Source organism: Lithobates pipiens, unplaced genomic scaffold (genome assembly GCF_037356315.1).
Source record: "Lithobates pipiens isolate NorthernLeopardFrog02 unplaced genomic scaffold, aLitPip1_a1.2 Scaffold_30, whole genome shotgun sequence".
NCBI lineage: Eukaryota > Metazoa > Chordata > Amphibia > Anura > Ranidae > Lithobates > Lithobates pipiens.
The window spans coordinates 65897116-65920315 of NW_027507791.1; the positions used below are offsets into that span (position 1 = coordinate 65897116).

A 23200-nucleotide genomic window follows, 5' to 3' on the forward strand; every position below is an offset into this window, starting at 1 on the left:
GACAACGACCCCAAACACACAGCCAATGTTATTAAGAACTATCTTCAGTGTAAAGAACAAGAAGTCCTGCAAGTGATGATCTGCCCCCCATAGAGCCCTAATCTCAGCATCATGGAGTCTGTCTGGGATTACATGAAGAGACAAAAGGATTTGAGGCAGCCTACATTAACAGGAGAACTGTGGTTAGCTCTCCAAGATTTTTTGAACAATCTACCTGCCAAGTTCCTTAAATAAACTGTGTGCAAGGGTTCCTAGAAGAATTGATGCTGTTTTGAAGGCAACGTGTGGTCACACCAAATATTGATTTGACTTGGATTTCTCTTCTGTTCATTTACTTTCCATTTTGTTAATTGATAAAAAAGAAATTATTAACACTTATATTTCTGAAAGCATTCTTAATTTTCAGCATTTTTTCACAGCTGCCTAAAACTGTTGCACAGTAGTGTATAATGGACATCCAGATATGGGGGGTGCCTGTGATCCCTTACTCCTAGGATGCAGTGCTGTGCCCCTGTGTACGCTCCAATACAGGTTGCAAGTTCACGGTCAGTGTAAAAGGAAACAATACCTCGCTTCTGTTCCTCTTTTGCCTCCATGTACTTCCGTGCTTGCACTTTTCTTCTCTCAGCTCTTGTACTTTTGTAATCAGAACCAGATTCAGAGGATGCCAGCTGAACCTGCCGATGCCGTCTTGACTTCATAGCCTATATAAGAAAAATATAATATAAATACAAAAACCACACATTGATTCACAGATGCTCTATGATCTCGGCTTGGTGCTCCTGGAGTTGGGGGAATCAACAAGAACCCCCACTTTAGCAATAAAGCTAACTATACTACAAAACAAACCATCATTTAAAGCTTATACCCAGTCAAAACTGTTTTTTAAAGCTGTGGATAGAGTGACAAGGAGTGACATGAATGACGTGTATTTTTGTACACTTCACATAAAGTTCAGTGGGGGGGGGGGAAGAAAAAATAACGAGTCAGGTTTACTACTATACAAGGGTTTGTTAGCGTATAGTAAAGTAGCGTGCTTGGTCAGCGGCACCTTATAAAACCAAATAAACGGCCACTTCCCATTGCGCTATATTTTATTTAGTGTAATGATTTCTGGCTATTTCTTTATATTTACTATGAGTGATAGAGCAGGACGAGATGTTGAATTTTAGTCAATTTGGCTGCAACTGTCACTTGCACCCCCAACATAGTTATGCTACCCTTTCTTGGGACCAAGGTGGATAAAAATCAATGATTTAAAAAAAGAAAAAAACATTTTTTTTTTTTGATTCAGGTCAAACTTATTTTAATAAAATGCTTTTGAAATAAAAATAAAGATAGTTTCTATTTAGGATAAATTTGCTTAGTTATGTAGCATTAGTCTGTATATTTGGCAAGATTTACATTTTTGGTAAACTCATTCAATGAATCTAAGCTCTGCAAGCAGAGATAACACACACACTGCATTGATGCATTCACACAATTTCAGAGTAGCCGTGAGAGAAAACAAAGTTCAGGAATATTCTTTTATCATATTGTTTTGCAAATCTATGTACACTACAAACTGTATGATTGAATCGGTTCCAATATCGACGTTTTACGAACCTGACAGTTTATTCTTCTATATAGGAAACCTTAATTTTGTATGCAAATATTAAAGATTCTAACTACCAGCAAGAATAAGTTCTTACATTTAAAGAGCACCTGTAATTTCAAATCCATTATGGCAGTGTCTGTTAGTGGGCATCCACTCACCTGCTGCCGCCACGTCCTGCGCCTTGTTGTGTCACTGTTGCATCACCAGCCGCCTCATTAAAGTGAATGGGATTGTTGGTGAGTCAACAGTGGGTAAGAGGAGTCATCACTTTTACTCTGTCAGAATCGATTATTTGGATATAACACTTACTGGACACAGACAGCGGCACGTTTACCCCTGGAAGGATTTACCCCCTTTCTGACCAGAGCGTTTTTTGCGATTCGCACTGCGTTGTTTTAACTGACAATTGCGCGGTCATGCAACGTGGCTCCCAAACAAAATTGCCGTCCTTTTTTTCTCAAAAATAGAGCTTTCTTTTGGTGGTATTTGATCACCTCTGCAGTTTTTATTTTTTGCTCTATTAACAAAAAAGAGCGACAATTTTGAAAAAAAAAAAAAAAAAAAAAACACATTATTTTTTACATTTTGCTATAATAAATATCCCCCAAAAATATATAAAAAAAAAACATTTTTTCCCCTGAGTTTAGGCTGATGTGTATTCTTCTACATATTGTTGGAAGAAAAAAATCGCCTTTATTGGTTTGCGCAAGTTATAGGGTCTACAAAATAGGGGATCGTTTTATGGCATTTCTATTAATAATCTAGTAATGTCGGCAATCAGTGATTTTTATCGTGACTGCGACATTTTGGCAGACACATCGGACAATTTCAACACATTTTTGGGACCATTGGCATTAATACAGCGACCAATGGTATAAAATTGCATTGATTACTGTAAAAATGTCACTGGCAGTGAAGGGGTTAAAGTGGTTCTGCACCTTTAAAAAAAAATATTAAAAGCCAGCAGCTACAAATATTGCAGCTGCTGACTTTTAATAAATGGACACTTACCTGTCCCAGGGTCCAGCGATGTCGGCGGCAGATGACGAGCGATCGCTCGTCTCTCTGCTGCCCCCGCCGCCATCCTCTGTCAGGGAATCGGGAAGTGAAGCATTGCGGCTTCACTGCCCGGCTCCCTACTGCGCATGAGCGAGTCGCGCTGCGCGTCTCTGCCTGTCCCCGCTGTGTCCTGGGAACTGTGTGTTTCCCAGAACACAACGGGGGGGGGGGGGGGGGCATCTGCGGCAGTCTTGTCCCGGAAGTGGATGCAGATACCTGAATTATCCAGGTAACTGCACCCCCCCCCCTGAAAGGTGCCGATTGTGGCACCGGAGGGGGGGGAGGGATCAGATGAGCGGAACTTCCACTTCAGGGTGGAGGACCGCTTTAACCGCTAGGTGGCAGTGGAGGGGTTAAGTGTTCTTAGGGGAATGTTTCTAACTGTATGGGGGTGTGGCTGTGTGTGACACCACACTAATCGCTGCTCCCAATGACAGGGAGCAGACGATCAGTGTGCTGTCACTAGAGATGCTGTTTACATCGGCATCTCCCCGTTCTTGAGCTCCGTGACACGATCGCGGGTATCCCCGTGGCGATCGAGTCCACGGGACCCACAACCACGGTCACGGAGCTCTCTGCAGTCGTGCTCACATGGCGGGCAATTCAAAGTAACGTACGGGTGCGTTACTTTGCCCAGCCATGCCATTCTGCCAATGTATATTTACAGGAGCTGGTCGGGAACCGGTTAATGGGTTGATTTTTTTAATTAAATGATTTATGCCCTTCATACCTCACAAGGGCTGCTTCCCTTATACTTGTTTCTAATGTCATATTTTTATGTTTTTGAGGAAGGCCTAAGGCTGAAACGCGTCAGAATTTTTGGATGATGTTATTGCTGTAATGCTTAAAAAAATATTTTCTATGAAGAAGCTGTCGAGTTGCCGACCTGTACTTTCTATGGGTCAGAAGAGGAGCCACTGAGGGACAAAAATGACAGTTGCTCTTTAAAAATGATGATTTAAATCAAGCCTTTTTACTAGTGATTTAAATCAAATCCACCCTGCTTAGGACATTCATACACAACGTTTAATCTGCTGGTTGACTGGCTGATATACATATGGTAAAATAAAAAAGATGATGTTATACCACGTAAATGGATACCAAACAACTCACACTTTAAAATTGCGCACGCCCGTGCAACAGAGACAAACGACATACAATTTACTATCCATGGACAACGCTTTAAAAGCCTTTACAGGTTACCACTTTAGATTTACAAAGGAGGTCTGGTGCTAGAATTACTGCTCCTGATCTGACGGTCAAGGCGATACCTCACATTTGTGGGACAATCGCTGTTTGCATGTGTGCGGGACCAACACACGTGTTCGCCTTTGCGTGTGAGCACAGGGGGATGGGTCACTTTAAAACATTTTTTTTTATGTTATTCTCACATTGTCACTTTTACATTTTTTTTTTTAATCACTTTTATTGCTCTCACAAGAAATGTAAACATCCCTTGGGACAGCAATAGACATGTGACAGGTACTTTTTATGGAGAGATCTGTAAGACCCCCAAATCCCTCATCTGCCCTTAAAAGCATTTGATCAAACCAAGATCGGTGTGTTTGAATGCTTTTGACGTTTCAAAATAGCGTAGTTGACATCAGGTTAAACCAGAAGTGACATCAGGTTATCGCTTTCAGATTACTATAGCTCAGAGCCGAACAAAGTTAATCCTGTCTTTGTTCAGCTCTCCGATCAGCTGGTGGAAGCACCCACTGGTTGATCAGGACTACCGGTGGGATGGGAGATTCCAGTAAAGTCACAGATGGGAGGAGGGGCGTCCCCTCCCGCTGCTTGTAAAAGTAATCCAGAAGCTAATTAGCTACTGCTTTTACAAGAGAGCCACGCTTTGGCTCTAAAAAAACGGTACCGGGATTATACATGCAGCTGCAGGCATGATCCCGATATAACCACTTGAAGTATAGCAATGTATGAGTAGGTCGCTGGTCATCAAGTGGTTCATCTATTTATTGCTGTATATGTTCCAGGTAGGGTGTTTTGTAAAGTTTGCCATACACTAGCAGATTTTTAAACAAATGTTTGTACAAACATTCATACAAACATTTGTATAAAAATTCTCAGTACATTTGATGGCTTGATGAATAATGTGCAAAAGCACTTAACATTTTTTATAAACACCCGAAAAACAAAAAAAATACCCGAGAAGAAACCAAGAGAAACAACAGCAGGGGTGCGCTATACACATGCACCGCACCCATTATGACCTAAAACTTCACCTTTTTATTCATAACGGTCTAAAACTCATAATGTATAAAATAAAAGGAAGTCATAAGGATGCCAGGTGTGTGACCTTATAGGGCAATGTGGAATTAGTAGAAAAATACAAAATGATGGAACAGATAACTTTCATTATAGGAAGACAACAATCAGACAGCAAGCATGTCTTTAGCTGCCGCTGGTCAATTTTTCTGTCTGAGTGGAGATGTGTATAGGGTAGGAATGGAATGTGGCCAGGATACTGACCCCACTCAGACAGAAAAATTGACCAACGGCAGCTAAAGATATACTTGCTGTCTTGTTGTTATCTCAATCTAATGAGGGCAGTTGTACATTTGTTCCATTATTTTGTATTTTTGCACTAATTCCACATTGCCCTATAACAGTGATGGCGAACCTTGACACACCAGATGTTTTGGAACTACATTTCCCATGATGCCCATGCACTCTGCAGTGTAGTTGAGCAACATAGGAATGTAGTTCCACAACACCTGGGTGCCAAGGTTCGCCATCACTGCCCTATAAGGTCACACACCTGGCACCCTTATGACTTCCTTTCATTTTCTAACATTTAATTTTGGAATAATTGGACTTTCCTGAACTTACGTTCACATACAATGTTAGAAATTAGTTTGTTCAAGAACCATTTTCCCTCCTGCTCCTTTTTTTTTGGTCATCACTGTAGTCAATATACAAACCATAATGCAGCAGGGGATGTTTCAGGATGGAGAGTGGGGAAAGGGGCTAGTAAATAGGTCAGTTACCAGTGCCTTCCTTTTCTAAAGGCTACAGAATTCTGAATGAACACTCTGCATACTGCCACTTCCTTTTCTAAATGAACACAATATGACACTTATGAGGCGGCACAGTGGTGTAGTGGGTAGCACTCTCGCCTAGCAGTAAAAAGGGTTGGCCCTAGTATATGAATGTGAGTTGGGGACCTTGGATTGCGGGCTCCTTGAGGGTAGGGACTGATGTGAGTGTGCGATGTATGTGTGGAGCCCGGTGCTATATATATATATATATATATATATATATATATATATATATATATATATATATATATATATATATATATATATATAATAATATCTAATAGAGAAGCATCTTAATGAGACACAATGTACAGGGATAGGGACAATTGTAGACACACTCACTCAGGTTGAACTGGATGGACTGGTGTCTTTATTCAACCTTACTATGTAACAGTGAACACACTCACTGTGTTCATTCATAACTGAAGCATAGTAAACTGTTTACTATGCTTCAGTTTGTGAATAAACAGGAAGTGGCTCAGCACAGAACACTTCCAATTCATTCACTATACAGTGCAGCTGAGGCTGCAGAGAATGGCATGTGTGTTTGAGCTAAAACAGATTTGGTTGTAGATGTTAAATTCTTAGCTGTTCAAGCTTACGTCCTATGTGAGGATTCTCGCTGTGCCGACATTCTCCAAATCATATAAGGAAAAATAGATGAAACTTGGGGAGGTAGCCAAACAGGCATGAAGACACTGGCTGGATAGACTGGATAATTAAAAATGATAGATAATACAGAGACTGCTGTGCTACGTATATATTATACATTATATAATTTTAGGGTTATATTCTGTTACAACTTAAACTATTCTATATTTTAAAGTGGTTGTAAAGGCAAAAGGTTTTGCATAGAATGCATTAAGATCAAAAACCTTTTGCCTTTACAACCACTTTAAAATAGCCCCACTAATACTTACCTGAGGTTCATCTAGAGCCAGCAATGTTGCATGAGACTCAGCTGTCTGAACTAAGGGAATTTGATGTATCAGTTCAAAAGGCTGCTTCTGTAAAGCTGACAGAACTAAATTCAAGTCCCAAGGGTTTAGAGGCACCTTAACCAGAGGATTAAGGCACGTTAACCCCTGTATAAAGCTTCAGACCAAAGAATGCGAAGCAAGTGGACGTTGAAACAGAACTGATAAGACCGAGACCTGGCCCTTAATGGTACTCAAGGCCAGCTTCATCTCTAACTCCATTTGCAGAAAGCCAAGGATTCTGCTAATGACATATTTTCTGAAAAGCCAACCCCTGGATTCACAACAGGAGACATATGCTTTCCAGACTCTATGATAAATCATTCTGGAAGCTGGCTTTCTTGCATTAATCAAGGTAGAAATCACAGGGCCTGAAAGCCCATGACTCTTCAGAATGTGGGTTTCAATAGCCAAACCGTTAAATTTAGCTTTTGTAAGGCAGGATGGAACACTGGTCCCTGGGATAGCAGGTCTGGACGTGACTGTAGGGTCCAAGGGGAAACTACCGCCATTTTCACTGTTTCTGCATACCAAGCTCTTCTGGGCCACCAGAAGCACCAACTTCTTTTCCTGCTTGATCCTGCATAGAAGTCATGGCAGCAGCAGAATAGGAACGAATGCATAAATCAGAGAGAACCGATGCCACGGAGTCACCAATGTATCTGTCCCACATGCAAGTAGATCCCTTGTTTTTGACACAAAGTCGTCGATCTTGTTGTTGAACCTTGACGCAAAGAAATCTACATCCGTAACTCCCCATCTTTGGCATAGAAGATGTCGGGGTGAAGAGACCATTCCCCTGGGACTAACTGCCAGCGAATTAAGTAGTCTGTCTGTAAGTTCTCTACCCCCGGAATGAAGATTGCCGATATGCATGGCACATGCTTTTCTGCCCAGAATAAGATCTGGTTTACTTCTTCCTGAACTGCACGACTCTTGGTTCCTCCTTTGTGACTGATATAAGCCACAGCTGTGGCATTGTCGGACTGGATCCTGACAGGGCAACCATGTAACCTGAGCATCCAGGCTTTTAGGGATAGATATGCTGCATGGATCTCCAGTATGTGGATGGGTAAGGTCCTCTCGGTCTTGGACCACCTCCCCTGGACAGTTGACTGTTCCAGAACTGCTCCCCAACCTGAAAGACTGGCATCTGTTGTTATCACTGGTCAGGTAACTGGTAAAAAGGATTTTCCTTTTCGCAGATTCTCGGGTATCAACCACCAACTGAGGCTCTGACACACTGTAGGAGACAAGTGCATCGGAAAATCTAACGCCTGGATGTTTTTGTTCCAGGCAGACAGGATACTGTTTTGCAGCAGTCTCAAATGAAAATGAGCATAATGAACTGCTTTGAATGAAGACACCATCTTGCCCAGCAGCCTCATACAAAGGCGAATAGAAGGACCCTTCTTTGCCCTGACTACCTGAATCAGTCTCTTTATGGCACTGGTTTTTGCCTGGGGTAAATATACCCTCTTCTGGGCTGTATCTATGACCAGACACAGATACTTTAGTCTTCTTACTGGATTTAAAGAAGACTTCTCTAAATTTAGGATCCAACCGATCTATCAAGAGCAGGTCGTCTAGTTACGCTATTAGCGTTATACCATGGGATCTTAATCTGGCTAGAGGAGGAGCCAAGATCTTTGTAAACACCCGAGGTGCGGGGGCGTGGCCTGGACGGCGATGGTGTAGGTCGCATGTGAGCTGAGCTCCGCTCCCGACCTATCCTGCCCAGATATCCTGCTAGCCTACACTCGACCGGGAATCGCCAGTGTATACCCGGGAGGTTCGTGGACATCCCGGACAGCGATATCACGATGTCCCCGCCGAAGAAGAGTAATGCTGCCACATCCTCCCTCGAGAAATACCGGAGAACAGACAGAGAAGGGGACCAAGATGGCACCTCCTCACAGCGGGCGGACCAACAGACGGCAAGCGACACTACTAAGGTGCTTGAGGCCATCTCCGTATGCCAGACATACTTAACCTCCAAAATTGAGGAAATACGTGTGGACATCTCCCTGATCAGACAGGACATGACCAAGCTCAGGGACCGTGTCAAGGAAGCGGAGGACAGGATTAGTACTGCGGAGGATGTGCTGCATCCGCTTCAGCATTCCCACGCGGAGGTACAGCGCCAATTACAACTCCTCGCCATGAAGCATGATGATTTGGAGAACAGGGCCCGCCGATCGAACCTTCACTTCGTGGGCCTTCCGGAGGGTGCTGAGGGACAGGATCCCCCCACCTTCCTCGAGAATCTACTGATTACAACCTATGGAAGGGAGGCCTTCTCCACATCGTTTGTGGTGGAGAGGGCGCATCGCATGCCGGCCAAGAGACCACTGGAGGGAGCGCCTCCTCGCACATTTATCGCCAAGCTGTTGAATTTCCGAGATCGTGACGTCATTCTGCGATTAAGCAGGGAAAAGGGTAATATACCCTTCCAGGCTGGTCGATTGATGGTCTTTCCGGATTTCTCGGCGGAGGTACAGAAGCAGAGGGCTCGTTTTGTGGAGGTGAAGCGACGGCTGCGGACCCACCACCTGAAGTACACGATGATGTACCCAGCAAGGCTCCGTATTATTGGGGAGGACCGTGCACACTTTTTTGATGATGCTGCACAGGCGGCGGAATGGCTGGATAGAAGGGAGGCAGCCAGGAACCGCCCGGCCTGAGCAGAGGAGGAATGCCTGGACTGCCTCGTGGAGGTGAGCCCCTACCTTGACTGATCTCATGTTCCAGGATCCCCTTTTGTTGCCCCTTATTGTCCTTACCTGCCTCTGCGCGGATGTTATTGCGCCCACTTCTTCTATTTATATGCTTCTCCTGTTTTTGCCTTTTTTCTTTTTACTTTTTGTGCCTTTGGACTTACCGCTCTATGCTGACTGTATTGTGCTGAATAGCGGACTATGAGAGGTCTTATTTCTTCTGTGGGCGCCAGAACTGTCACGAGAAGCGGGATACCTTTGCTTTCCGGGGGGGGGGGGGGGGGGGGGGTAAGATGTATGCCTCAATCCTCTTTTTTTTTTTTTTAATCTTGTTTTATTTTTGTTTTTGCTATCTGCTATGGCGTGTTCTCGAGATGGCTGATATATACAATTCATGGACATCGTGCACTGTTTCTGGACTTTTCTTTGTTTTTTTTCTTCTCATGCTTTTATACCGGGTTGGGGGCGGGGGCGGTTGGCTCTATTGCTCCTATGGGCTTATGGTATAGCCACAATCGCCGTTTCAGCGAGTGGTCGTTCTCTGATAGGGTAGGTACCACGTTGGCCGCATGCGCAGGGGACTGTGCGGGTTGACCGGCGGCGGCCGCTCGGCTGTCCTTATGTGCATGACGAGGGGACAGGGACCTACTAGGTTGGGGATGAATGCTCCAGCTATGTTGGGGAGGCTGAGGGCTGGGTGGGGGAGGGAGGGGGGGAATTTGTTTAAAGTTATGTTCAAAGTTGTGTTTATGGTGGTACATGTGAATATTGCTGTAACATGGGACTTCTCATGTGTCTTTTTTTTACGGTGTCATACTCGGGGGAGGAGGGAGGATCCCCTCTGGAGGTCAAGCTGCACGCCCTGGCTCATGGCTGAAATTCTGTTGGTACATGTCGGCCGTTAAATTTTTGACGTGGAATGTCCGCGGGATCAGAGACAAAATTAAACGCACTGCTGTCTTTAGCTGTTTAAAGGCGTACAGGGCTGACATTGTTGTGCTGACTGAGACGCATGTGACCGGCCAGCTCCGGCTCGCACTGCGGCGGCCCTGGGTTGGCTGGTCATATCACGCAACTCATTCCCCTTACTCCCATGGTGTCTCAGTCCTCGTGGCTAAGACGTTGCACTTTGGCCTGCTCTCCCTGCGGACAGACCCACTGGGCCGATATGTTTTTATGCACTGTAATATTTATGGCAGACAATATCTTATTATAGCCCTATATATACCGCCCCCGTACTCTGCATGCCTGGTCACAGAGGGACTGTTATACATGGCCCAATACCCGGGTACCCCAGCCATTTGGCTTGGGGACTTTAACATGACTCTGAACCCCCGCAGGGATAGGCTGCGCGGTGACGTGGACCCAGCCACCCCGACAGAAACGAGGCTGTCCCGCACTCTCGGTGAGTTCTCCTTGACTGAGGTATGGCGTCATAGGAACCCCGATGCCACTGCATTTTCCTGTTTCTCAGCCTCACACACCACTATGTCCCGGATTGATTATATCCTCGTGTCTGATGTCCTCCTCTCGCGGGTGGAGGACGTGGGGTACCATGTTAGGTCCCTCTCGGACCATGCCCCCTGTTGGGCGGCTATCTGTCTAGCCCCTCAGGTGGGGCCCCGATCTTGGCGCCTTAACCCCTTTTGGCTGACGGCGCTGGGGGAGGAGGGTGGGGGCCTGGCGGGGGAATGGCAGTATTTTTTTGAGGTCAATAGGGGCACGGCTGCGGCGGGGACGGTGTGGGAGGCGTTCAAATTACATGCCCGTGCTATTCTGATTAGCCGGATCAATAGACTGAAGCGGGCATCCAAGGAGGCCATGCGACAGGCGACGGTACAGCTGGAATCGACGACTAGTGCGTTCATGTCTACTCCCACGCATGCCAATGCCTCGGCACTTAAACTCCAAACGCGCGTGGTGGAGCAATTACATTACGAGCAGGCTCGGCGTAAACATTTTTTTTCGAACCAGCGCATTTTCGAGCAGGGCGAAAGGGCTGGGAAGCTATTGGCATACCTGGCTCATCAAGATGCAAGGCCGCCGGTGGTGGTTTCGTTACTAGACCAGAACGCTGCCCTGACATCTGACCCGATGGCTGTAGCCGAGCTGTTTCGACAGTATTATGCAGACTTGTACACGTCCAGAGTGTCGGCCACGGCACAGGAGACTCGGGCGTTCCTGCAGACCATCCCATTTGCACAACTGTCTGCGGCCCAGACCGCGGAGCTGGAGCTCCCCTTTACTAAGGAGGAGGTGAAGGCTGCGGTTTTGTCTTTGGCGGCTTCCAAGGCCCCTGGGCAGGACGGGCTACCGTTGGATTTTTATGTGGCGTATCTGGAGGTGCTAGCCCCCGAACTTCTCCGACTGTACAATTTCTTATTTGAATCTGGGTCCCTTCCCGATACCCTTCGACAGGCGACGATAGTGGTTATTCCGAAGCCGGGAAAAGACCCCCTCCTTCCTGACTCGTACAGGCCGATTTCTCTGCTCCAGGTGGACGCCAAAATAATGGCCAAAATTTTGGCATCCCGACTGAACTCGCATATTCTTTCCCTGATACATCCAGACCAAACCGGGTTTTTGCCAGGCAAGAACACGGCCATGAACGTCCATAGATTGCACATGAATCTTCAGGCATGTCACGAGGGGGATGGGTGCTCGGGTTGTGGTGGCGTTGTATGCGGCCAAGGCATTCGATTCTGTGGAATGGGAGTATTTGTGGGAATGCCTCAGACGCTTTGGGATTGGCCCTAATTTTATTCAATGGGTTAGGGTGCTATACTCCTCCCCGGAGGCCAGGGTGGCGGTGATTGGGCAGATGTCGGAACCCCTGATCCTGGGACGGGGGACTAGGCAGGGTTGCCCACTGTCCCCTCTCCTGTACGCCTTGGCGGTGGAGCCGCTTGCGGCCTCCCTCCGAACCAATGCTAATGTCCAGGGACTTCGGTCAGGCCCCATCGCCGAGAAGGTGAGCTTGTATGCAGACGACATGCTCCTCTATCTGGCGGATGAGGGGCCGTCCCTGCGGGCTGCTCTACAGATTATAGAGGATTTTGGGGTTCACTCGGGCCTTCGGGTTAATTGGTCGAAATCCCAGATATTGCCCATAGACATGTCCCCCCCCACCTGCGACGCGGTCTCCCTTCCACTTCGTCGAGTATCATCCATTCAATACTTGGGAGTCCAGATCACCAGGGAGCCCCTAGATTATGTGACACATAACATCCTACCCCTGATCCCATACCTCAAAGCCAAGACTCAATCGTGGGCCAGACTCCCCTTGGGAGTAATGGGAAGAATCAATCTGATAAAAATGATTGTTTTACCCAAAATCTTATATAAAATGTGGCATTCGCCCACTCTTATACCCCTCAAGATCTTTAAAACAATAGACACTATCCTTAATACCTTTGTTTGGGGATCAGGCCGCCATAAACTGGCATGGAATACACTCAAGAACCCCACAGATCTGGGAGGGGGGGCGCTCCCTGACCTACGCTCGTACTATATCGCGGCCCAGCTGTCCCATTTCCATCACCTGCATAAGTCAGATGGCCCCCGGTATCACACGCTGACCTGTGGAAAATCTCACGACCCTACACACGCTCCCCTTCAGGTTTTGTTTCACGGACGAGCGAGGGGTGGGAGGAAGAAAGGCGGCACGCCCCTACTGGACCAACACAGGCGTATATGGGATGTTGCTCAGGGGATGGTCGGGGCTGAGAGGGTGCACTCTCACACTCCACTGTGGCACAATCCCCAATTGGGGGAGCTCAGATCGTTACCGGGAGTGGGGCAATGGGCCTCTAGGGGGGTGATATATTTACATCAGGTTATCACCCCGATGGGAGTCCGCAGCTTCCATGCATTACAGGCGGAATTTGGACTGCCCTCGCACATGGCTTTTTGCTATGCACAACTCTCACATGCCCTCCGGGCCCAATTCGTGGACGGGTTCCCCAGTACCCAAGAGATGCCCCTGGTGGGTGTTATAGTGGGGGAGGATCCCGCCAAGCTTATCTCAACTATATACACTCTCCTTAGAACGCGTACGGTGACCGGGATTGCGGAGGTAGCTAAGCATAGATGGGAGGAGGAAGTAGGCCCACTGGACAAAAAAAAAAAAAAAAACACCCGAGGTGCAGTGGCTAGCTGAAAGGAAGAGCTACAAACTGAAAGTCTTTCACAGTCTTTCTACTTCGAAACGCAGATATCTTTGATGAGCAGGGAAAATAGGTACATGCAGATACTCATCCTTGTCTATTGATGCCAGAAGTTCTCATCCTTGTAGGATGAAGACTACTGATCGGATTGAATCCATGCGACAGGACAGTACTTTTAAGAATCGGTTTAGAGCGGGGGGCGTGGCTAGCCGCGGACTGAGATGGCCGCTTGATTCCTCAGCTCCGCTCAGCCTAAGGACAACCAGCAACCCTCAGCGTTCAATCACAGCTCCTACCCCCTCTCTCCTTCACCAGAGAGGAGCGGAACCATCGGGCACCCGATCGGTATGTCCAGCAGCGGACGTACCGGCCCCCTCCAACCCCGCCGCCTCACACATTATTTCCAGAGAGCTGACATGCTGAGGACACAAGATGGCGCCGGCGCGCTGCCAAACACCTCACTGACTGCAGCTGAGAGCTCTCTGCTGATCATCCCTGACGAGATGGATAGCTCCACGGCTGCAGATGAAACCTCTCAACCCTCGCCTGCTGACAGAGGTAAGAGGGCTGCACAGTCCCCAGTCCTCTCACCCACCAAGGCTCCTTTAATCAAAAAGCAGCACTGGGACACCTCAACCCCTGCAGGCCCTGAACCACCACCTCATGACTCCTTAGCTGCACTGCCTGCTTCTGACCAGCCAGCCTCTGAGCACACACTTAAGCTCATGCTGCTATCACTACAAAATGACATCCGTAATGAACTACGATCGTCGATCTCCACGCTACACTCTAGAATCGATCGAATTGAAGATCGCACAGAGGATATTGAAAAATTACTCACTGAACATACTGTGGCCTACAACGAAATGGCGGACGCGCATGATCATCACTCTGATGAAATTCACTATCTGCAAGCTAAAGTCGCAGATTTAGAAGATCGCTCGAGAAGGAATAACATTAAATTTAGAGGAATACCGGAGTCGGTTAAACCCCCGGAGTTGACCCCCTACATACAACAATTATTCCTCTCACTTATACCGCAATTGCGACAAACCGACATGGTCATAGACCGAGCACATCGACTTGTTAAACCCAACCACCTCCCTGCATCCGTACCCAGAGATATACTAGCACGTATCCACTTCTTCCAAGTAAAAGAAAAGATCATGGCGGCTGCCAGATCCACTTCTCCACTCCCTGATCCCTACTCCTCGGTGTCCCTGTACGCTGATATCTCTGCTGCCACTGCTCAGAAAAGAAGAGAGTTTGCTCAGACTACAACAACCCTCAGAAAGAACAACATCCCTTACAAGTGGGGCTTCCCTACCAAGCTGATAGTCACACACCAGAATCAGAGTACCACCATTTTCACCCCTAAAGATGGTATCAAACGCATGATCAACTGGGGCTTAATCACCGCCTCGCCACCGGAACGGCAACACCAACACCCTCCGCCATCATCATCCGCCTTAGGTACAAGGCGCCATGCTCCTGCTTCCACCCACAGATGAAAGCTACCGTTTCCTATCCAATCACAACGAGTGCCCTTTGGAATCTTGGAAGCCACTGATCCAGCACCACTTCACCTCATCTATGTCCTTGATGAGCGCACCAGATTGTACACTCCGTTCTCTTTTCCCCCCAGAGAAAGAAAAGTGCTAAGCACTTGAACACCTACCTGCTTCCTTGGTTTTTTTTTTTTTTTTGTTTTTTTTTTTTTTGTTTGTGTTCTACGCTAACTCCGTAACCTACCATTGCGTTTTACTTGTTATGTATACTGTGGTATAAGTATATTTGGTTTTCTATAAAGTGTTAGTTGAGTTTACTACTGTACTTACCTTTTTCAGGTTTACCCCCTCATACCCTCCCCCTGATACACTCGCTACCGGGGTACACCTCAAAGCTTCCCCTACCCCCACTACCTATTCGCCTACCAACATGTCCATCACCTTTACATCCATTAACGCGAAAGGCCTAAACTCTCCTTACAAAAGGAGTTTGTTGTGGAAGGAAGCCTTAACACACTCCTCTGACATATTATGTGTACAGGAAACACATTTTGTGTCCAACAAACCTCCCTCATGTTCCCACAAACAATACCCTCACTCCTACTTTGCCAACGCCACCAAGAAAAAAGCAGGTGTAATGCTTGCCATACGATCCACAGTTTCGTTCCAACCAATCCACACAGAAATAGACCCAGAGGGCAGATTCATAATATTGAATGCCATTATCAATAATCAGAACATCACCATTGCTAACATTTACACACCGAATACAAATCAACGCCCTTTTTACAAATCACTGTTGAAGAAGCTGACACCTTTTAAACAGGGACCCCTAATCATCTGCGGCGACTTTAACCAAATTGTTGATGCCTCACTAGATACCTCCAACCCTGCCCGCAAAAATTCCACCTCTCTTGCCTCCTTACTCCACTCAGAAGACCTTTATGATCCCTGGAGGTGCCAACATGGCTCCGAAAGGGATTATACGTTTTTCTCCCACACACAGCAAACCTATTCAAGGATAGATCTCTTCTTAACAGACAAGCATACCCTACAACTAGTCCAAGACACTAAGATCGGTCTCATTACATGGTCCGATCATGCGCCCATATCAATGAAACTGTTTCCAGCCCTCTCATACAAAACCAACACCATCTGGAGGCTCAACACCTCTATCATCACGCGCCCGACCTACCAAAACCAGATTCTATCCGAGCTGCAAAACTATTTCACCACAAATGAGGGTTCGGTGGCTGACCCCTCTATATTGTGGAATGCCCACAAAGCCTACATCAGAGGCCTCCTCATTAAAATGGGTGCCCACGAGAAGAAGAAATATACCTCAACCACAAACAACCTCCTAGAGCGTATACGCACTCTCGAACGAGCTAATAAATCCCAACCCTCCCCTTGGCTCACTTCTGAACTACAAACAGCTAGGCAAGCCCTGAGTGATCACCTCCACTCCAACTTTGATTACCATCTTAAGCGTCTTCGCCTACAAACTTATTCACATCACAACAAACCTGGAGTGTACCTAGCCAAACAACTTAAACGCAAATCGACTCAGTCTAAAATCTCATTCCTTACGGACCACCAGGGCACTAAGTATACCAACCCCAAAGACATTGCAGATCAGTTTAGCTCCTACTATGCCAAATTATACAATCTCACCAACACTGGCTCGGCCTTGCCACCCTCCCCCTCTGAAATTGATGACTTCCTAGCCAGCATTCACCTCCCCTCACTTTCGCCGGAACAAGTTCTTCAACTTTCCTCCCCGTTCTCCCCAATGGAACTTGCAGCAGCCATAAACGCCCTACCACTACACAAAGCCCCGGGCCCTGACGGATTTAATAACGAATATTACAAGACGTTCTCTGAACTCCTTACTCCCTACCTATGCCACTCCTTCAATTTTATTGCAACTACAGGCTCCATTCCACCAGAATCCCTCCAAGCTACAATTGTCACTATCCCAAAACCAGGTAAACCGGCCGATCAGCCTGCCAGCTACGGACCCATCTCCCTACTAAACACTGATACTAAGATATTTGCCAAACTCCTGGCTACGCGACTTTCTGATATCATCCCACAACTAATTCACATGGATCAGGTGGGGTTTGTGGCTGGCAGGCAGGCCTCGGACGGCACTCGCAGGTTCATTGATCTGATACAATGGGTGGAACACAGTCGGACGCCTTCTCTGCTCATCTCCCTTGATGCGGAGAAGGCGTTTGACAGGGTGGATTGGTCCTACCTAACTGCAGTCCTCCGAAAATTTGGCTTTAAAGGAATCATCTTGCAAGCCATACTCGCCCTCTACTCCTCACCCAGTGCCAGAGTACTGACTTCAGGGCTGCTTTCGGACCCTTTCCGCATTTCCAACGGGACGCGTCAGGGGTGTCCACTCTCACCCCTAATATTTGCCCTTGTCATGGAACCCCTAGCCCAGTCGATTAGAGATAACCCGCGTATTTCCGGAATAATCACAGATCGAACCACACACAAAATTGGACTATACGCAGATGATGTTATCATCTCCCTAACTGACCCTACCCCCTCCCTTCCCGTACTCCATGACACCCTCGCACTATTTAGCAAAATCTCCCACTATAAAATCAATTTTACCAAATCCAGCATGCTGGGCATTGGCTTAACCCAACATGTCAAACATGATATTACCCACTGCACCTCCTTCTCGTGGACATCTAACTCCACTCTTACCTACCTAGGCATCCAACTCACCACGCCCTCATCACACTTACGTTCTCTTAACCTTAACAATCTCGTAACCAAACTGCATAAAACCATTCAAGACCTTCAACATACCACGGCCTCTTGGGCAGGCAGAATAGCTCTCGCTAAGATGTTCTTGCTACCCCACGTTCTCTATTTGTTCCGAACCCTCCCCATACCCTTCCTCAAACAGCAAATAACCCACCTCCAAACCATCTTTAATACATTTATATGGAATGGCAAACGTTCCCGACTTAAAAACAACACTCTCTGCACTCCGGTTGCCGCTGGAGGAATGGGAGCACCTAACCTATTAGCCTACTACAAGGCAATTATACTAGCCCAAACCAAGGCCTGGTGGAACACTGCTCTGCAAACCACATGGGTACAAATAGAACAAGCGGCACTTGCCTCCCAGCCCAAATTGATCCTGTGCGCCCTCTTACTACAACACCACGAGCCCCATTCCTTCCTAGATACAATTAACGCCTCCATTCGAGTGTGGAAATCTACCATACAAACTTCTGCGGGTATCCCGTTACGTCTACTCCAACATATACCACTGTCAGCTCTACACGTCCTCACTCCTGATATCGATCTCTCCGCATGGACAACCTTAGGGGTCCTCAATCTCGGACACCTGTACCAGAATTCCAAACTCAAACCGTTCCACACTCTTCACGCCAACTTTCACATAAGCCATAAGGACTTCTTCAAATACCTAAGAATACGATCAATTCTCTCTAAAGTACAATGGTCAAACAACCTAACTACTTGGCACATACTGACCTTCTTCAATCTCACCTCACCCCACCAACGAGGGATCTCGATTTGCTACAAACTCCTCACTGAATTCTCTCCACCTCTCAAATCCCCCACAATGTTAAAATGGGAACACTTACTACATCGCACCTACACCCCCCAGCAATGGTTCCGCTCGCTTCGAGCACCCATGAAATTCTCCAAATGCCTACTGCATTGGGAAACAGTCCAAAAAATATACCATAATTGGTACCTCACACCAATCAAACTGGCCCATATATATCCAACTGCGAGCAATCTGTGCTGGAGAAACTGTGGATCCTTAGGTACTCCACTCCACATATGGTGGGACTGCCCAATCCTAACCCCACTATGGTCCATGCTATCCAAACTCCTTCTGTCCATTTTAAAAATTCCTGTACCACTGACACCGCAACTAGTACTATTTGGTCTCGAATTGGAAGACTGGCCTCAACCCATTCGACACATTCTCGCCCATGTTCTTATCGCCACACGTCTAGCCATCGCCAAAAACTGGAAATCCCCTCTAGCCCCTTCCGGTGTGGAAATAATCGCACTTTTAAACAACCACTGCCTGATGGAACTCATGCATGCCAAAGGCCACCTCCTTATTCCTGAATTCAGAAGCAACTGGGACCTTTGGCTTCAACACCCTAAATGCAAACCTCCTATGACAGACCTATTACTTACCTGACCTCCTTACCCCGTCAGTACCTGAAGCTCTTACCCTGTGTACCTGTGTTGCTCTCCCAATTAACACGTTGTTTCTTGTTAAAGTTATCTATTACAACTCTGAATTAAGCTATATGTCTTGTGCTACACCTGTAACAGAAGGTCTTCCCGCCTTCATTCGCTAGCCTACGCTATTGGACATATACATTTGCGAGATGGAGCACTAGGCATCATCATCTGGGGCCAAAGTTGGACCCCTTTCTATGGCGCCCTCAAGAACCCGTCACAGTTAGTTCCCAGATGGGGTGACGGGTTCGACCTCCCACTGAAGACGTCTCCTACTATGCCATATGAAGCCTGCATGTGTATGATACTGTGTATACCCTGAGCTCCTCTCTTTTTTTTTTTTTCCCCTTTCCTTCATCTTTCTTTCTGTTCTGCTGTTGTTCTCACTATGTATAACTGACATGTTGCACTACCTGTTGCATACTTTATACCGTGTACTATGAAACTCAATAAAAATCTATGGTTAAAAAAAAAATTCAAAGTACTAACAATAATTTACAAAGCCATCCATAACTCTTCCCCCAGCTACATCACTAACCTAGTCCCAAAATACCAACCAAGCTCTTCGGTCATCCCAAGACCTCCTGCTCTCTAGCTCCCTTGTCACCTCCTCCCATGCTCGCCTCCAGGATTTCTCCAGAGCTTCTCCCATTCTTTGGAACTCCTTACTCCAATCTGTCCAACTGTCCCCTAATCTATCCATGTTTAGACGATCCCTGAAAACCCTTCTCTTCAAAGAAGCCTATCCTGTTTCTAACTAACACTGTTTTACTTCCTCCATCAGCTCATCCCCCCAGAGCTATTACCTTTTGTATCAATTGAACCCTCCTTTTTAGATTGTAAGCTCTAACGAGCAGGGCCCTCTGATTCCTCTTGTACCAAATTGTAATGTAACTGTAATGTCTGCCCTCATGTTGTAAAGCGCTGTGCAAACTGTTGGCGCTATATAAAACCTGTATTATAATAATAATAATAATAATAATAATAATTAAACAAAAAAATGAATAGTTAAAAAAAAAAAAAAAAAAAAGAATCGGTTTAGAGCTTTGAGATCTAGAAAGGGTCTGACATCTCCATTAGACTTTGGTACCGTGAAAAGGTTTGAATAAAACCCCAATCCCTGCTCTTGCGTGGGAACTACCACGATAACTTTTTGCGTCAAAAGTCACTCCAATGCTAGAAAGAGATACTTCTTTTTCTCTGGGTCTTTGGGGACATTTGATCTGAGGAAACGAGGAGAGGGGAATTCTCTGAACTCTAGTTTGTAACCTAGAGTTATTGTAGAGACCACCTATCTGTCCTGAAAATCCTCCTGCCAGACCCTTGAGAACTTTAGCAGTCTTCCCCCCACTCAAGCAAATGGGGGCCCCCCTTCATAAGGAGGCTTTAGCGTTCTGTCTTGTAGACTTCCTCACCCAGGACTTCTTTTGTCCCTGGAGTTTACTCTGAGATTTAACTTTTGTGCCCGACAGAGGACTGAGGGCCGTCGTGACTGCCTGGAGGCTAATGCCCCTGGCACTGGAGAAAGAGCCCATTTAAAAGGAGGGATGCTTACTCCTTTTCTTAACTGGCAAAAAGGTGCTTTTCCCACTAGAGATCCTTTGGATATAATTGTACAAATCCTCCCTGAACAGTATTGCACCACAAAAGGGAAACCCAGCCAGGAGCTTTTTACATGGTGATTTGAGTCGAGAGGTCCAGAGGATAGAATCTCTGATTGCATCAACAAAACACAAAGCCGCTGGTAGGTTGGCCAACCCCCGGGCCTGCTGTTTAGGTAAAACTTTAAAGCACATGTTTAACATGGTCTCTCAAGTATTGACCTCCAATTTCTGCGACTGCAGGTTGAGCCACTGAACCTGCCAAGGAGGAAATGTTTTTTTAACAGGAATTCCAATTTTTTATCAGTTGGATCCCTAAGCATCTGAGCGTTGTCAACAGGACAAGTCAGACTTATTTACAGATGATATGGCGCCGTCAATCTCCGCTATAACCCACATCTTAGTAAATTTTTCGTCCATAGGATAAAGTGTTGAAAACTTTTTAGGAGGGAAAAAATGTTTATCTGGGTGATCCCACTCAGAATAAATAAGCTTTTCCAGTACACTATGAACAGGAAAGGCATGTGCAGTTTGAGGAGGCTTCAGTGAACCCAAACAAGAGGAGGGTTCTTTAACTGCCTCAGATACGGGCAACTGTGGAGCGGACCAATCCAGCAAGAATTTGCACCAACACCTTCTCATCCTTAGAAGCTGAAGAGGGCCCTTATCCACTTGATTCCTCAGAAGAGGAATCATCAGTCTCATCCTGATCCTCTTTCCCAGAGTTCCTCTGTTTGAGGGTCCTGGGTGGCAGAGGGGGGCGTAGTGCCTTTTCTTCTACTGAGTGAAGATGCGATTAAGGCCACTAATCTTTTCTCTAATCCATTTATGGTTGAGGAAAAACCTCCTGCGTAATGTATACAGGGCGGATTTGCCAGAAGCAGTTGCAGCCCCTGACCCGACAGCTCGCTCTGGCCAGCTTCCCCAGGTCTTTCGGGGGGGAAGGTGCTTCAGAGGGGGGGGGGTCCTCAGAGCCTGAGGGGGATCCTTTTGAGACCCTATTTCTTGGGGTATTTGTACCTCTTCTACCCATAGTGCCAAGCAACAAAAGTAGAGGTACCACAAAAATGTACTAACTGCTGAGCAATGTAGTTCAGTATCTGCCACTGCTACCAAGACTCAGTCTGGTGTGTAAGTAAATGCTGCCTAGGAATGCCTGTGTCCCACACTCACATGCGCCTGTCTGCTCTGTGTCCCTCCATAAGCCTTGTGCACCTGAAAAAGAGTGCACTTTATAGCTTGGCTATGGGGCGTCTAACCATGCCAACATCGCATTAACGCTCTGCCCCCCCTCCTCCGACCACCCCTTCTGCCCCCCCCCACACACTTTTTTCAAAAATGAGCATTTTCCCATGGGAACCGAGGCTCTGATCTCTGAGCAAGCATGGAGGGGGGGCTGGGGTGGAGGAGAGAGAAGGGCCGGTGGATGTGAAGCTGTCATAATGGCGACGGCGGACAGCGGCGGGTGGTGCCGTATACTACAGCTCCCTGCTAAGGGTCACCTCGGCCCCCTAAGCCGTGGGGGGAAAATCCCTGAAGGAAAGAACCCCCCTACCCACATCCTACCTGGAGCATGGCTGAAGGAACGAACACCGTGGACACTGAGACAGACAGATCAGGCATGAATGGTATGTGCTCTTGACAGCCCCCGGTGGCGATTTTAGGCATAGCATACATTTGCTTAAAGGAGAAACCTACTAAAATTCTTGAGGAATCTCCCTTACCTTATCCAGCTGCAGGGTTCTGTGTAACAGACCCAATCTTCACCTCTCACGGTGGGCTCTGTTTAGAGAAAAACCTTCAGAGACTGGGGCCCCCTTGAATAGGGGGATCCGCAGTTCTGGGCCTGTAAAGGAGCCCATCAGGAATATGGTTGAAAAAAACAAATACTGGATCCCGGGGTGCAGCTCTCTAAAAAGATAAGTGTTACAGGTAAAACCTTATTTCTTTGGATACGAGGCCCGGGTACCATCCAATTCAGCCTGGAAAAGACACCTTGAATGGATCCGGTTGCATGGCTTGTCCCAGTGACCAACACCTAAGACACTGGTGAAAAAACGGAGGTACTTCCAGTAAAGGGAGGGGTTATATATGGGGTTGAACTTCCTGTCTAGGGTGTGCCAGTTTCCAATCACCTAGTGATACCCTGTGTAACCAATCAGTAATTACTGAGACTCTGTGTTCCGTGATGTACAAGAAAAAAAAATCGTGATCTCGATTCAACCCCCAAACCCCCTGATGATCTCTACTGCAGAATTT

The 23200-nt window shown here is 46.7% G+C and overlaps 1 protein-coding gene across 1 annotated transcript in view; it reads right to left on the reverse strand.

Moving 5' to 3' along the window:
* The window catches only part of SNAPC1 (small nuclear RNA activating complex polypeptide 1), a 66357-nt gene that overhangs the window by 10311 nt on the left and 32846 nt on the right, over window positions 1–23200 (reverse strand). The window contains exon 9 of the mRNA XM_077464373.1: window positions 569–704. Coding sequence (XP_077320499.1) covers window positions 569–704 — 136 coding nt within the window. The remainder of the gene's footprint in view (window positions 1–568; window positions 705–23200) is intronic.